General features: G+C 36.4%; 1 protein-coding gene across 1 annotated transcript in view; it reads left to right on the top strand.

The window, feature by feature from the left end:
- The first annotated feature begins 9,737 nt into the window (after nucleotides 1–9,737).
- notch1a (notch receptor 1a) overlaps nucleotides 9,738–12,332 on the top strand; it is a 68,583-nt gene continuing 65,988 nt past the window's right edge. The window contains 1 exon segment of the mRNA NM_131441.1: nucleotides 9,738–9,958. Coding sequence (NP_571516.1) covers nucleotides 9,895–9,958 — 64 coding nt within the window. The 5' untranslated portion in view covers nucleotides 9,738–9,894.

Below are 12,332 nucleotides of genomic sequence, written 5' to 3'. Positions count from 1 at the left end.
CGTTTCTCCAATGGAGAATGAGTGTGTAAACTAATATGTAAAAACTGTACTGGCAGTTTATTTTAAAGGGTTTTATAGCATAATATACAACATTTACCCAGACAATATATCACTTTAAACAATTAAAAACGGTTATAAATGTCACTTTGTAGAATTTTTTATGTTTAAAGGTTGCTGGAAGAAAGATCAAGATCTCATAATGCAACTCAAAAACATAAATAAACAGAGAAAAATAAAAACACAAATAACAAAATATGAAAAACTGCTAATTTATGAATATTTTTACAGGATTAACATTCTGAAATTCTAAATTCTTAAATATTTTTTCTTTTTATTGGTATATATTCAGCAGTTTTTGTATAAATGTTCTATAAACTGATTCTAACACTGATAATAAAAAATAAATATTTTGCATTTTAGTTCAAATAGAAAAAGTTATTTCACAATATTAATAGTCACAATTTAATGCATGTTTTATAAATACAGTCTTGGTAAACAGAAAACAAATAATTAAATAGTTTACAGTTAAAATTAGTTAATTATTTATTTATTTATGCAAGTAAAGGGGCCCTATCATACACCCGGTGCAATGTGGCGCGACGCAATTGTTGTTTGCTAGTTTTAGCTTGACGCAAAAGTCATTTTGACATTTTGCATTCTAAACACAAAACCATTCGCAGTATGGTGCAAGATGGTTTTGGCGCGATTTTTTGCTATTTTCAGATCAGCGCAACACTCACTCGTATTGCGCCACGTTGTTTAATGGTGAGATGTTCAAACACCTTCTGTTAATTTTAAAACATCACAGAGTACATTTGCTCACTCAAGGATTCTAGAAACATTCTAAAATGGAACATTCCGTTAATGCGTGTAATATTCCGAAGCCTTTTCAAACAATCGCACATTCTGATGATGTTGTCACAACACAATGGGAACGTTAGCAGAATGATCTTACAACATCATTTGGTGAACGGTGTTGTTTGTAAAGACTGCGGGCAGATTTGTGCTGTGTTTACACATTAACTGTAGGGTGAACCGTACAGGCATGCTCCGCTCAGATCTGCCATTTCTCCAGTGGGGGTTTTGTGTCTGTCATCAGCTTTACAAATGCAAATAAAGCTGTATTATTGAGGAGGAGGAGCACACAGATGCATGAGGGCTGCAAGCGAGGACTCGTTCACAGTGTGAATGTGTGAGATTCAGCAGCTGATTATCGTCCTGCACTCATTCATTCTTTGATCAGGACATGTTAAGGGCAAGTTAACCTGACTATTCTGCTCTGCTGCGTTGCGCAAAAGCATCTCAAGTCCGACAAACACAATAAAGTCCATTGAACATGTGTTCTTATGTCCACACATTTTCCCAAAGGACAAACATTATAAGCATTTAAAAAATGGTATTGTTTGTTTGAATTACTTATTTAAAATGAGCTGAAACGACACAATTCTTGAGGTTTTTTGGGGGGCAACTGAATTGTTTAATGTTCAAACCACTTAAATTTGTTCAACTAAGGTAATCGATTTGGTTCGGGACATCATGAATGAATTGCATGGAACTCTGCATCCTTCACAGTGTTTGTAATGCCAGGCAGTGTGTGGTTGCAAGGTGATGACTAGGATATTGTTTGTTGTTGCTTTTGTTTATTGTAGTTCCTAGGTTAAACTGTGTGGCTGTTGAACAATTGCATGGTTTTCTGGGGTCTTAGGCCGTACTCACACTAGGTACAGTTGCCTCGAACCGAGCCAAAGCACGCTTGTCCCCCCTCCCGTCTCCCCCGGCGGCCCGCGCTCACTCCACAAACGGGCTTCGGCTAGCTTACGTCATCGCTGCTGGGTTGTTCAGTGAGAAGCGCTCTCTCATCTCTCACGCAGCACAGTGGAGATTTCTCTAGTTATATCGTTTCAGTCGTTTGATATGCCGTCAAATATTTCGCCAAACAGTCCTTAGGGATTCGGGGACACGCAGTCAGATATTTCGCAGAACAGATCCGCCACTTTTGGCGCTCATAAACAATCATAAAGCCCTCGTGCTGCAGGAATGAGGAGGTCTGCTGAAGGTGCAGCTGTCATGCTGTGAGGAGTTCTCATCTTTAATAAACTACGGCAGTTTGCGTTCACTGAACAGTAAGAATGATTAATAAATCCATATGAAACAGTCCCTTAAAAGTCACGTCTCGCTTTCAGTTTCGGGCTTTGGCGCGTTTTGCACTCACACACAAGCGTACAACGCCCAAGTGAACCAGGTTCAGGCACACCTCTTCCAACCGGGCCAGGGCCAGCCAAGTGAACCGTGCTTGAGCCCAATTCAGCCCACTCACACTTCTCAAACGATCCGGGAAACGGGCCTGGGCACGGTACGGATGGCATAGTGTGAGTAGGCCCTAACATGTTTTATGTATTGTTCAATTCACTTTAATTTGTAAAAACTAATAGTTTAAATTAATTATTTCATGTTGTCCCAACACAAATCAATTGTGTGGAACCCAGCATTTATTACAGTGAATAAAAACAATACAGAATCTTGAAGTTGATCAGGATAAGATTAGATTTTATATGGGTAGTAAAATTCACTTATAAATTGCACTGGAATAAGGATATGAAATCAACCTTTAAATTAGCTTTTAGTTTAAGGTCTCTTTTTCTCAAGTAATAATGTTAATTAAACCTATAGAAATTAATTATTTAATTAATTAAATATGTATTAATTTATCTGGGTCTATATGAGATATTGGTCATTTTTAATGAAATCGTGAATTACCGGTAAGTATTTATTTATATACAATTGTTTTCTTTGTTTAAATAAGATACGATACTGGCAATTTTAAACAAAAGTTAAATATTTATTTATCTATTTATTTATTTATTTATTTATGTGTGTGGATTCTGAGTTATTTTTATTTATTTATTTATTTATTTGTTATTTTTATTTATTTATTTATTTATTTATTTATTATTTTTATTTATTTATTTGTTATTTTTATTTATTTATTTGTTTTTTTATTTATTTATTTATTGTTTTTATTTATTTATTTATTTTATTTATTTATTTATTTATTTGTGTGTGTGGATTCTGAGTTATCGGAAATTTTAAATAAATCTTCAATCAACTTTTATTTATGTGTTTATGTGAACTCTGTTTATGTGAATTTAACATTAATTTGAAATCTGATTTATTTATATGCACAAATTTGTATCTAAGGCATTGGTAATTGATTTATCTATTCAATATACTCTAAGAAGCTATTCAGTACAAAATCTGCTTATTTAATGATGTATTTTTCAAATGAATAAATTTATGCCACAATGATTGTTACCATGATCAGTTACACCATAATATTTGCATATTTAAATGAAATCCATGTCTTTGTAATGTAAACATACTAATCATTTCTAGAAATGTAAAGAAATCTTAATGTATTTGTTTGAGTTCATTGCATAAACATACCTCCCACACACATAATACATAACTCAGTGTAACTCATATATATATATGTGTGTGTGTGTGTGTGTGTGTGTGTGTGTGTGTGTGTGTGTGTGTGTGTGTGTGTGTGTGTGTGTGTGTGTGTGTGTGTGTGTGTGTGTGTTTATTTATTTATTTTTTTGCTGTTTTATTTAAAGTGTTTGATTCATTTTTACAAAGATCAAAATGATTATTTTTTTTATTTATGGTTACAATGCATTTAATAATGGATTAAAATTATTATTATTAAATTATTAATGCTATTATTACGTTTACATCTTTCAGCAACAAAATGTGTTTTTTTGTCTGCTTTTCTTACCCTTTTTAAGCCTGTTTGTTTAAGTTTACTCCATAAAGGTACTTCTACTTATACCATACATTTAATGAAATTTATTAGCATCTTTCAGCAACAAAATGTGTTTTTGTTGACTTTTTGTCTTTTTTTTTTTGTTTAAGTTAATTGCGCAAAGATACTTCTACTTACACACACTTATATATACTGTATATAACTCAGTGTCTATGTAAAATATTGGTAATTTTAAGTGAATTAAACTCAAATCAACATTTAATTTATTTCACATTTCATTTAAATCAATATATATGCTTCACGTGTTCACTCTTCACATAATTTGCAGCAGGTTTTCATTAAATAACAGCACAGGCTCATTCTGTATATTTACCCCTATTCTGGAAAGCGCCAAATACATCCCAGGAGCAATGTTTTTATTTTATTTTATTATTATTATTATATATATTTTTTTTTTGCAGTTTTTGTCTCGTGAATCCACAAGGTCGCTGTGTATGCTTTTGGGGATCTTAAATTTCTCTCACGAGTGCCATTCCAGCCTGCTGTGGTCACGTAAATCCACCAGAGGTCAAATGACTGACTGACTGATTGACTAACCGATCGACTTACCAACTCTCCCCCTTCCCTGATAGTGTTTTCAAAAACAACAACTGACCTGCCCACTACCTTCCCTAAACCCAACCAACAGTGTTTTCAAAAGCACCGATTGACCGGCCCACCGCCTTTCCTAAACCCAACCGCCAGTGTTTTCAAAAGCACAGATTGACCCGCCCACCACCTTCCCTAAACCCAACCGCCAGTGTTTTCAAAAGCATCAGTTGACCTGCCCACTCACTTCCCTAAACCCAACAAACAGTGTTTTCAAAAGCACCGATTGAACCGCCCACCGCCTTCCCTAAACCCAACCGCCAGTGTTTTCAAAAGCACCGATTGACCCACTCACCATCTTCCCTAAACCCTACCGGCAGTGTTTTTAAAAGCACGATTGACCTGCCTAATGTCTTCCATAAACCCAACCGATAGTGTTTTCAAAAGCACACATTGACCCGCCCACTGCCTTCCCTAAACCCAACCAACAGTGTTTTCAAAAGCACCAATTGACCTGCCCACCACCTTCCCTAAACCCAACCGACAGTGTTTTTAAAAGCACAGGTTGACCTGCCCACTCAGTTCCATAAACCCAACCGACAGTGTTTTCAAAAGCACCGATTGACCCACCCACCACCTTACCTAAACCTAACAGGCAGTGTTTTTAAAGCACCGATTGACCCACTCACCATCTTCCCTAAACCCTACCGGCAGTGTTTTTAAAAGCACGATTGACCTGCCTAATGTCTTCCATAAACCCAACCAACAGTGTTTTCAAAAGCACCAATTGACCTGCCCACCACCTTCCCTAAACCCAACCGACAGTGTTTTTAAAAGCACAGGTTGACCTGCCCACTCAGTTCCATAAACCCAACCGACAGTGTTTTCAAAACCACCGATTGACCCACCCACCACCTTACCTACACCTAACAGGCAGTGTTTTTAAAAGCACCGATTGATTTTCACCAAAATTTTCTGATTTTACCACATCCTCACCCTGTTATTTACTTGTTTATTTTGTTTTTTGGCTTTTGAAGATCTTTTTTTACCTGTCACCTGTACGGCGAGCCACTGGACAAACTGGTAACAGCAGAAAAGTCGTCCACATGGAGGTCAGCGGTCAGCTGGTAAGCGTGAAAAGGAACGTCGTCATACCGCCCCGCAGCATGTTTTTAAAAAACTAAATGCACCCATACGTTCCTCTGACTACATAATTCGCAATCTCTAGATATGTATACGGGGGTACATTTTCAGAATGAGCTTATGTTGCAAACATAATCATAATGAAAGTCGACTGTCATGTTGAGCTCCTCAACCATGTGCAACAGTCGTCAGTTACAGGATTGGCACACACACACACACTCTCAGTCGTCCTCTCATTCAACTTGTTTTCAGTGGCCTGCGGTTGTAGATTCCACCCTGACGCGCTTCCCACGGCCAACATACACAGACATGCTCATACTGTCAAATATGATGCGTCATTAATATAACTCCTCAGGCCATGAAACCACCAACCGTTTCATGCCCAAAAAAAAGAGGAAAAAAGCTAACACATTTGAAGATGCACAAAAAAATGACGATGTATTTGCATGGGATATGAGCTGGAACATTCAGGCAAGACTCTGCAGTTAACAGGCTAAAAAATTATACTTTCACAGTCATTTGGGAAACACTTTACAGTAAGGTTGTATTAGTGAATGCATTTACCAACGTGAACAATACATTTAGGATGGTAGAGTGGCTCAGTGGTTAGCACTATCACCTCACAGCAAGAAGGTTGCTGGTTTGAATCCCAGCTGGGCTAGTTGGCATCTCTGTGTGGAGTTTGCATGTTTGCATTGGCTCCGGTTCCCCCCACAGTCCAAAGACATTGAGATGAATTGGATGAACTAAACTGCTCATAGTGTATGACTGTGTGTGTGTGTGAATGTGAGAGTGTATGGGTGTTTTCCAGTACTGGGTTGAAGCTGGAAGGACATCCGCTGGATAAATTTGTTAGATTGAAAATAAAATACTTTATGATGTGTAAAACAGCTGAGTTTTTGGCGTCTCCTTAAAGCAGAAGTAAAAGTCTGGTTATGGGTCACGCTGAGGGGAATTTCTCTGACACTATTGATCCTTATATTGATCATCTTAGCGATGACTGTTGGAAATGCCAACTGAGATGAAGAGAAAAAAATCTGATTATGACTAAGCAGCAATGTGCTAATGTTTGCAAAATGTATTGTGGAGGTGCCATTCTACAGTTTGACATCCGAGAAACCAACGCAATCTCACGGCAATTCGTAACTTTTTGATTAAGTGGCTATTTCGTAGGAATTCTTATGATCTAATTTGTACTATTACGTATGATTTGCTCATCACCCAATGACAGTTAGGATTAGGGGTGGGGTTGGGTGCCTCCTTTTAAAAATCGTACATTTTCGTACGACTGAACTCATATGAATTCATCCGAATGTGCCACTAAACTGACAAAACGTAAAATACTTACGTTTCCTCGTGAGATCAGGCTGTAGAAACAGTAATAGTAATATTTGGTTAAAAGTAACAGGGTTTCAAGCATCTAAACGTTGACTTGCAGCTGATCTCACAGACTTTCTTGCAATGTCTTTGAAGAATGAGATCTGGACCAATTCAACCACTACACAAGGTGCTTGGACGAAAATACAAACAGGAAAAAGGGATTTCACTACTTGTACCGAAGGAGAAAAATGCATTAAAGATTTTGCTAATGCATTTCTTGTGTGTTTTGTAAGAGTAAATGTGTACATCTTACGTTTCTGACTTTTACCCCTCACAGTTCAGTTTATATCTTGTAATTCAGACTTTTTTTTCTCTCAAAAACGCTCATTTATTTAAATTCATTTCTATTTGGTTTATACATTTTATCAAGTAAATTAATAAAAAATCTAATTGCGTTACAATTAAAGAGAAAATATTGAATATATTAAAGTGTTATTCCAAACTGAAGTGATTAAAACTAACCACTTCGAAAGGCCCTTTGGAATGAAGGAGTTTAAAAAAACAACTTACAGATATTTTGGGAAATTATCCTTTCAACAGGTGTCATACACTCAAATCGGAAGGGACCCTCCAAAGGGATTAGGGCATAGGGATGAGCACTTCAGAATGGAATCCAAATTTACTTGCAAGATATTACACCTAAATATGTATTTTATAAATATAAATATATATAAAGTTGAAGTCAGAATTATTAGCTCCTTTTTGGTATTCTTTTCTTTTTTTTATATATTTCCCAAATAATGTTTAACAGAGCAAAGAAATTTTCACAATATGTCTTCTGGAGAAAGTCTGATTTGTTTTATTTCGGCTAGAATAAAAGCAGTTTTTAAGTTTTTAAAAAACATTTTAAGGTCAATATTATTATCCACTTTAAGCTAGATTGATGGAAAAGATAAAATAAACCAGTTATTATAAATGAGTTATTAAAACTATTATAATTAGAAATGTGTTGAAAAAATCTTCTCTCCGTTAAACAGAAATTGGAGGAAAAAATGGGGGCTAATAAATCTGACTGCAACAATTTATATATATATATATATATATATATATATATATATATATATATATATATATATATATATATATATATATATATATATATATATATATATATATATATATATATATATATATATATATATATATATTTATAATTGTTAATTTGCAATATATAACACTTAAAGTTGAATATAAAGGCTTAACTAATTTAGTTTAATCAATTATAAAAATATATTTATTGATGGGGCTAATAATACTGACCTCAGCAGTTTTTACGTTTTTGGGGGAAAAAAATGATTCCAGCCAAACTAAAAGAAAAATACTTTCTCCAGAAGAAAAATATAAAATAGTAAATACTGTGAAAAGGTTAACATATCTTTTAACATCACTCAAAAAGATGACGTTTGCTGTTTGTTCAAACTACTTATTTAAAATGAGCTAAAACACAATTCTTTAGATTTTATTTTTTTGGGACAACTTAATTGTTTTATGTTTAATCTACTTAAATTTGTAAAAACTAATAAGTTAATTAATTCCTTCATGTTGTCCCTACACTAATCGATTGTCTGGAACCCAGCATTTCTGACAGTGATATTTGAAAAAAAAAAATTATAATTTTGTCTTCAACCTGTACATTGTGGCCATTCTGAGAAAAAAGTCAAAATTGTGAAATGTACAAGAAAGCGTCAGAACTGTAATGAACATAACTGCATTTGTAGCTTTTTGAACTATTATTCAATGGTGGAAATAAGCTCCTATTTGCTTTCTGAAATGTTTTCATTTCATGTTAAATTACTCACTGGGTGACATGGTGGCACAGTGGGTGGTGCTGTCGCCTCAAAGCAAGAAGGCCGCTAGTTTGAGCCTCAGCTGGGTGAGTTGGCATTTCTGTGTGGAGTTTGCATGTTCTCCCCGTGTTGGCATGGGTTTCCTCTGGGTGCTCCGGTTTCCCACACAAGTCCAAAGACATGTGGTACAGGTGAATTGAGTAGGCTAAATTGTCCATAGTGAATGAGTGTGTATGGATTTTTCACAGAGATGGGTTGCAGTTGGAAAGGCATCCACTCTGTAAAACATGTGCTGGATAAGTTGGTGGTTCATTCTGCTGTGGCAACCCCTGGTTAATAAAGGGACTAAACTGAAAAGAAAATTAATTAATGAATTACTCACTTAGTTTCCAATTGTTCAGATCCCTAATGAAACTAAATGCTCCCCTAATGTTTCTCCAACATTTTTCTAACGTCATTCAGATCAAAACAGCTACCAAATCCATCTTACACTATATTTTTTCTAGCTTGTTAGCTACTTTAAAAACATGTCAGCTTTTGGCCAGTGGTGTGCACAGCAAGAACAGTTCCCTCCTTTAGTACTGAGTGGACAAAAGACGCACACTTTCAGCACTGGCTCCTGATTTGTTAATGAGGGCCCCCCTCTTCTCAACCGGCCAGAACTGGCGCCAGCAGAAAGCAGTGATCCGCCCTAGTCCCTCCTCAATCCTCAACATGGGACAGGAATAAACCTGCATATCCCACATTTACTCTGGGAAGAAAGTGTGAGAAAGTTTTCTCCCCCCTTCCCTTGCGGTGAAACTAAATTGTGTAGGGGAGTGTTCGCTCTTTTCTTTTTTTTCTCTTTGAGATTGACATTAATTTGCAGGAAATCTCCCCGTCAGTACCTGCGCGGATGGTTACTATTTAGTTTCCGTCCCGAGCGTGAGAAGACGTTATTGAGGCGCGCGCGTTCCCCGTTCAGAGTCCCACGCGACAGTGACGTCAGCGCACGCGCACGCGCACGCGCACCCTCACGCGCGCCGCACACACACACAGAATCAAGCGAGAGTTTCCCACGAGCAGCAGCCAAGAGAAGACGCTCCTGAGAAACGCTGGGATTTATTTATTAACTAGCAAGGATATTTATTCGAACTCTTCTGCACTTTCTGGAGATTTAAAGAAGACTTCTGGGGATCTATGAGAGCTTCTGGGAGGATTTTAAAGAAGTTGTAACGCCGAGGCGGAGTTATGAACCGTTTCTTGGTGAAATTAACGCTACTGACTGCAGCATCGCTCGCGACGGTGGCACAAGGTAACAGTTTAACACTACTCTAACAAGGATGCTTCAATTCACATGCTTATAAACTTTGTTTTGTGCATTATTAATTCATTTGAAGAGGTTTTGCTGGCTAACGTGAATGATGTTTTTGCACAACTTGCGCTTTGAGCGTCACTTGTTGCACAGAATAGTTTAATATTAGGATAAACCAAATATTACTTGCCTCACATCTATTTTATGGCATATACTTTGTTTTACTTTTTGTTTTTGCATGGGTTTGTGCCAAAGCATCAATCTAAACTGTTGAAAAACTATTAATTTAATACTGAATTAATTTAATTTAATTTTTTAAATTAAAACCAACTGCAACAGGAAGATATTAATGCACCAGCCCCTCTCTCACTTTGATAAATTATTAGTGATTATATTAATAATATACTGCTTGACTGCTGGATTTCTGTTAACGTTTATTATTTAGCAAACTCTCACTTTAAACTTATTTAAAGTTCTCTAACCTCAGTTTCTGTTATTGCAATGATTCACATGACCTAAAAAAGCAACTCAATGTCTTCACGCTGAAGTTGGGAAACTTCTTTACAACTTTATGAAACTATAAGCACATGATTTCAGAACTTTAGTGGTTGTTTTTCGGTCTTGTCCCTGATGTTGATTGAGTTGCATTGTGTGTGTGGAGTCTGGAGGAAAGCGATCTGCGACTGAATGGAGGGAGGGTGAGGAGGAGGAGGGCTTGTCCTGTTGTTCTCGTGCGCTGGTAAACAATGGCTCGAGACAGTGTTTTATGGGCTCGTGCTGGACTCTGATTTCTTTTGTCCGCGCGGCAGCTGTCGCGCGCGCGCTCCCGCCATGCGCGCGTGTGTCCCCAGAACACCCCCTCCCTCCTCCACACACACACACAGGGGTGGATTTAGTGATTTGGGGGCCCTAGGCAATTCCTGCCATGGGGTCCAACAGTCCTCATATGCACCCTTTGTACTTTTATTATTTATTCTGCTGTGATTTGTTCACATCACTCAATCTATATTTTATCTTAATGCAATCTCTACATTTTAAATTATGTATTTTCTTAAAATGAATAAATTTAATGAACTTTTGTTTTGTTTTTAAAATCTGATCTGAGGGGTCACATTTGCATAGATGTATTAATTATGTTGAAATTGTGTATTAGACCACACAAAATATGATAGAAAACTATGTTATACATCATTCATCAAACTTCTCTGTATTAATTGGTGGCCCCCAGATTTCCTGGGGCCCTCAGCAGCCGCTTGCCTTGCTTAATGGTTAAATCCACCCCTACACACACACACAGACTTGTTCCTATTTCCCAGTGGGGACTCTCATACACATGATGATGTTTCTACTATATAAACCACATATTCTCCAACCCTCACTGGAAACAATCTGCATTTTTCATTTTCAAAATACTTTACTATGTATATATAAATATATTATGTTATATTATGTATATACATATGGTATTTATAAAGATGATTAGTCAATTTTGGTCCCCACATTGACACAAGTCCTCATGAGGCTTGGTGCATTCAGGTGTAAGTCCCCATTGGGATATACAAGTATAAGTACTCGCGCACACACACACACATGGGCACTCCAGCAGATCACGCACCCGTGGAGGAACCGAGAAACAGACAGACAAGAGAAATGACAAAACTAGACAGGAGGGGCAGGAAACGAAACAGACGCCGTTATTTAAGAGAGAATTTATGAAAGTAAACAAGAATTCACATTTAAAGGGGATAGTTCACGCAAAATAAAAACTCTGCCATCATTTACTCACATGCACCGCTTTCAAACCTGTTGAGTTTCTTGCTTTTATTGAATAAAAAAGAAGACGTTTTGAAGTATGCTGGAAGCTGATAGCCATAGTTTTTTCTTAGTAGTTTTTATTCTACAGAAGTTTCCACCATTCTTCAAAGTATCTTCTTTTATGTTCAGCTGAAAGAATCTCATACCGGTTTGCAACCACTTAAGGATGATTAAATAATAAATAATAATTTTATTAAAGTGAACTATCAATTTAAATGAGATTATAATATGTTACTGTATTGCATGGTGCTTTAAAATGTGTGATTAAATGATATGCACCGGTCATATACATGTGTGGCTGTCCAAAAGCATGATAACCACAGTCATAGAAGGGTGCAAATCTGGGAATGTGTAGCTTTGAGTTTATTTTAAAGGGATAGTTTACACGTAAATTAATATTTGTCCATCATTTATTTACTTTTTATGAGGTTTTCATCTGTTGAGCACTTAACAATATCCATTGACTTCCATAGAAGGAAAAACAAATACAGTGGAAGTCAATGGTTACAGGTTTTCAGCTTTCTTCAAAATACCTTCTTTAGTGTTCAGCAAAATAAAA

Source organism: Danio rerio, chromosome 21 (genome assembly GCF_049306965.1).
Source record: "Danio rerio strain Tuebingen ecotype United States chromosome 21, GRCz12tu, whole genome shotgun sequence".
Lineage (NCBI taxonomy): Eukaryota > Metazoa > Chordata > Actinopteri > Cypriniformes > Danionidae > Danio > Danio rerio.
Note: the sequence above shows the minus strand (reverse complement) of the source record. Positions and strands in the feature narration are given on the sequence as shown.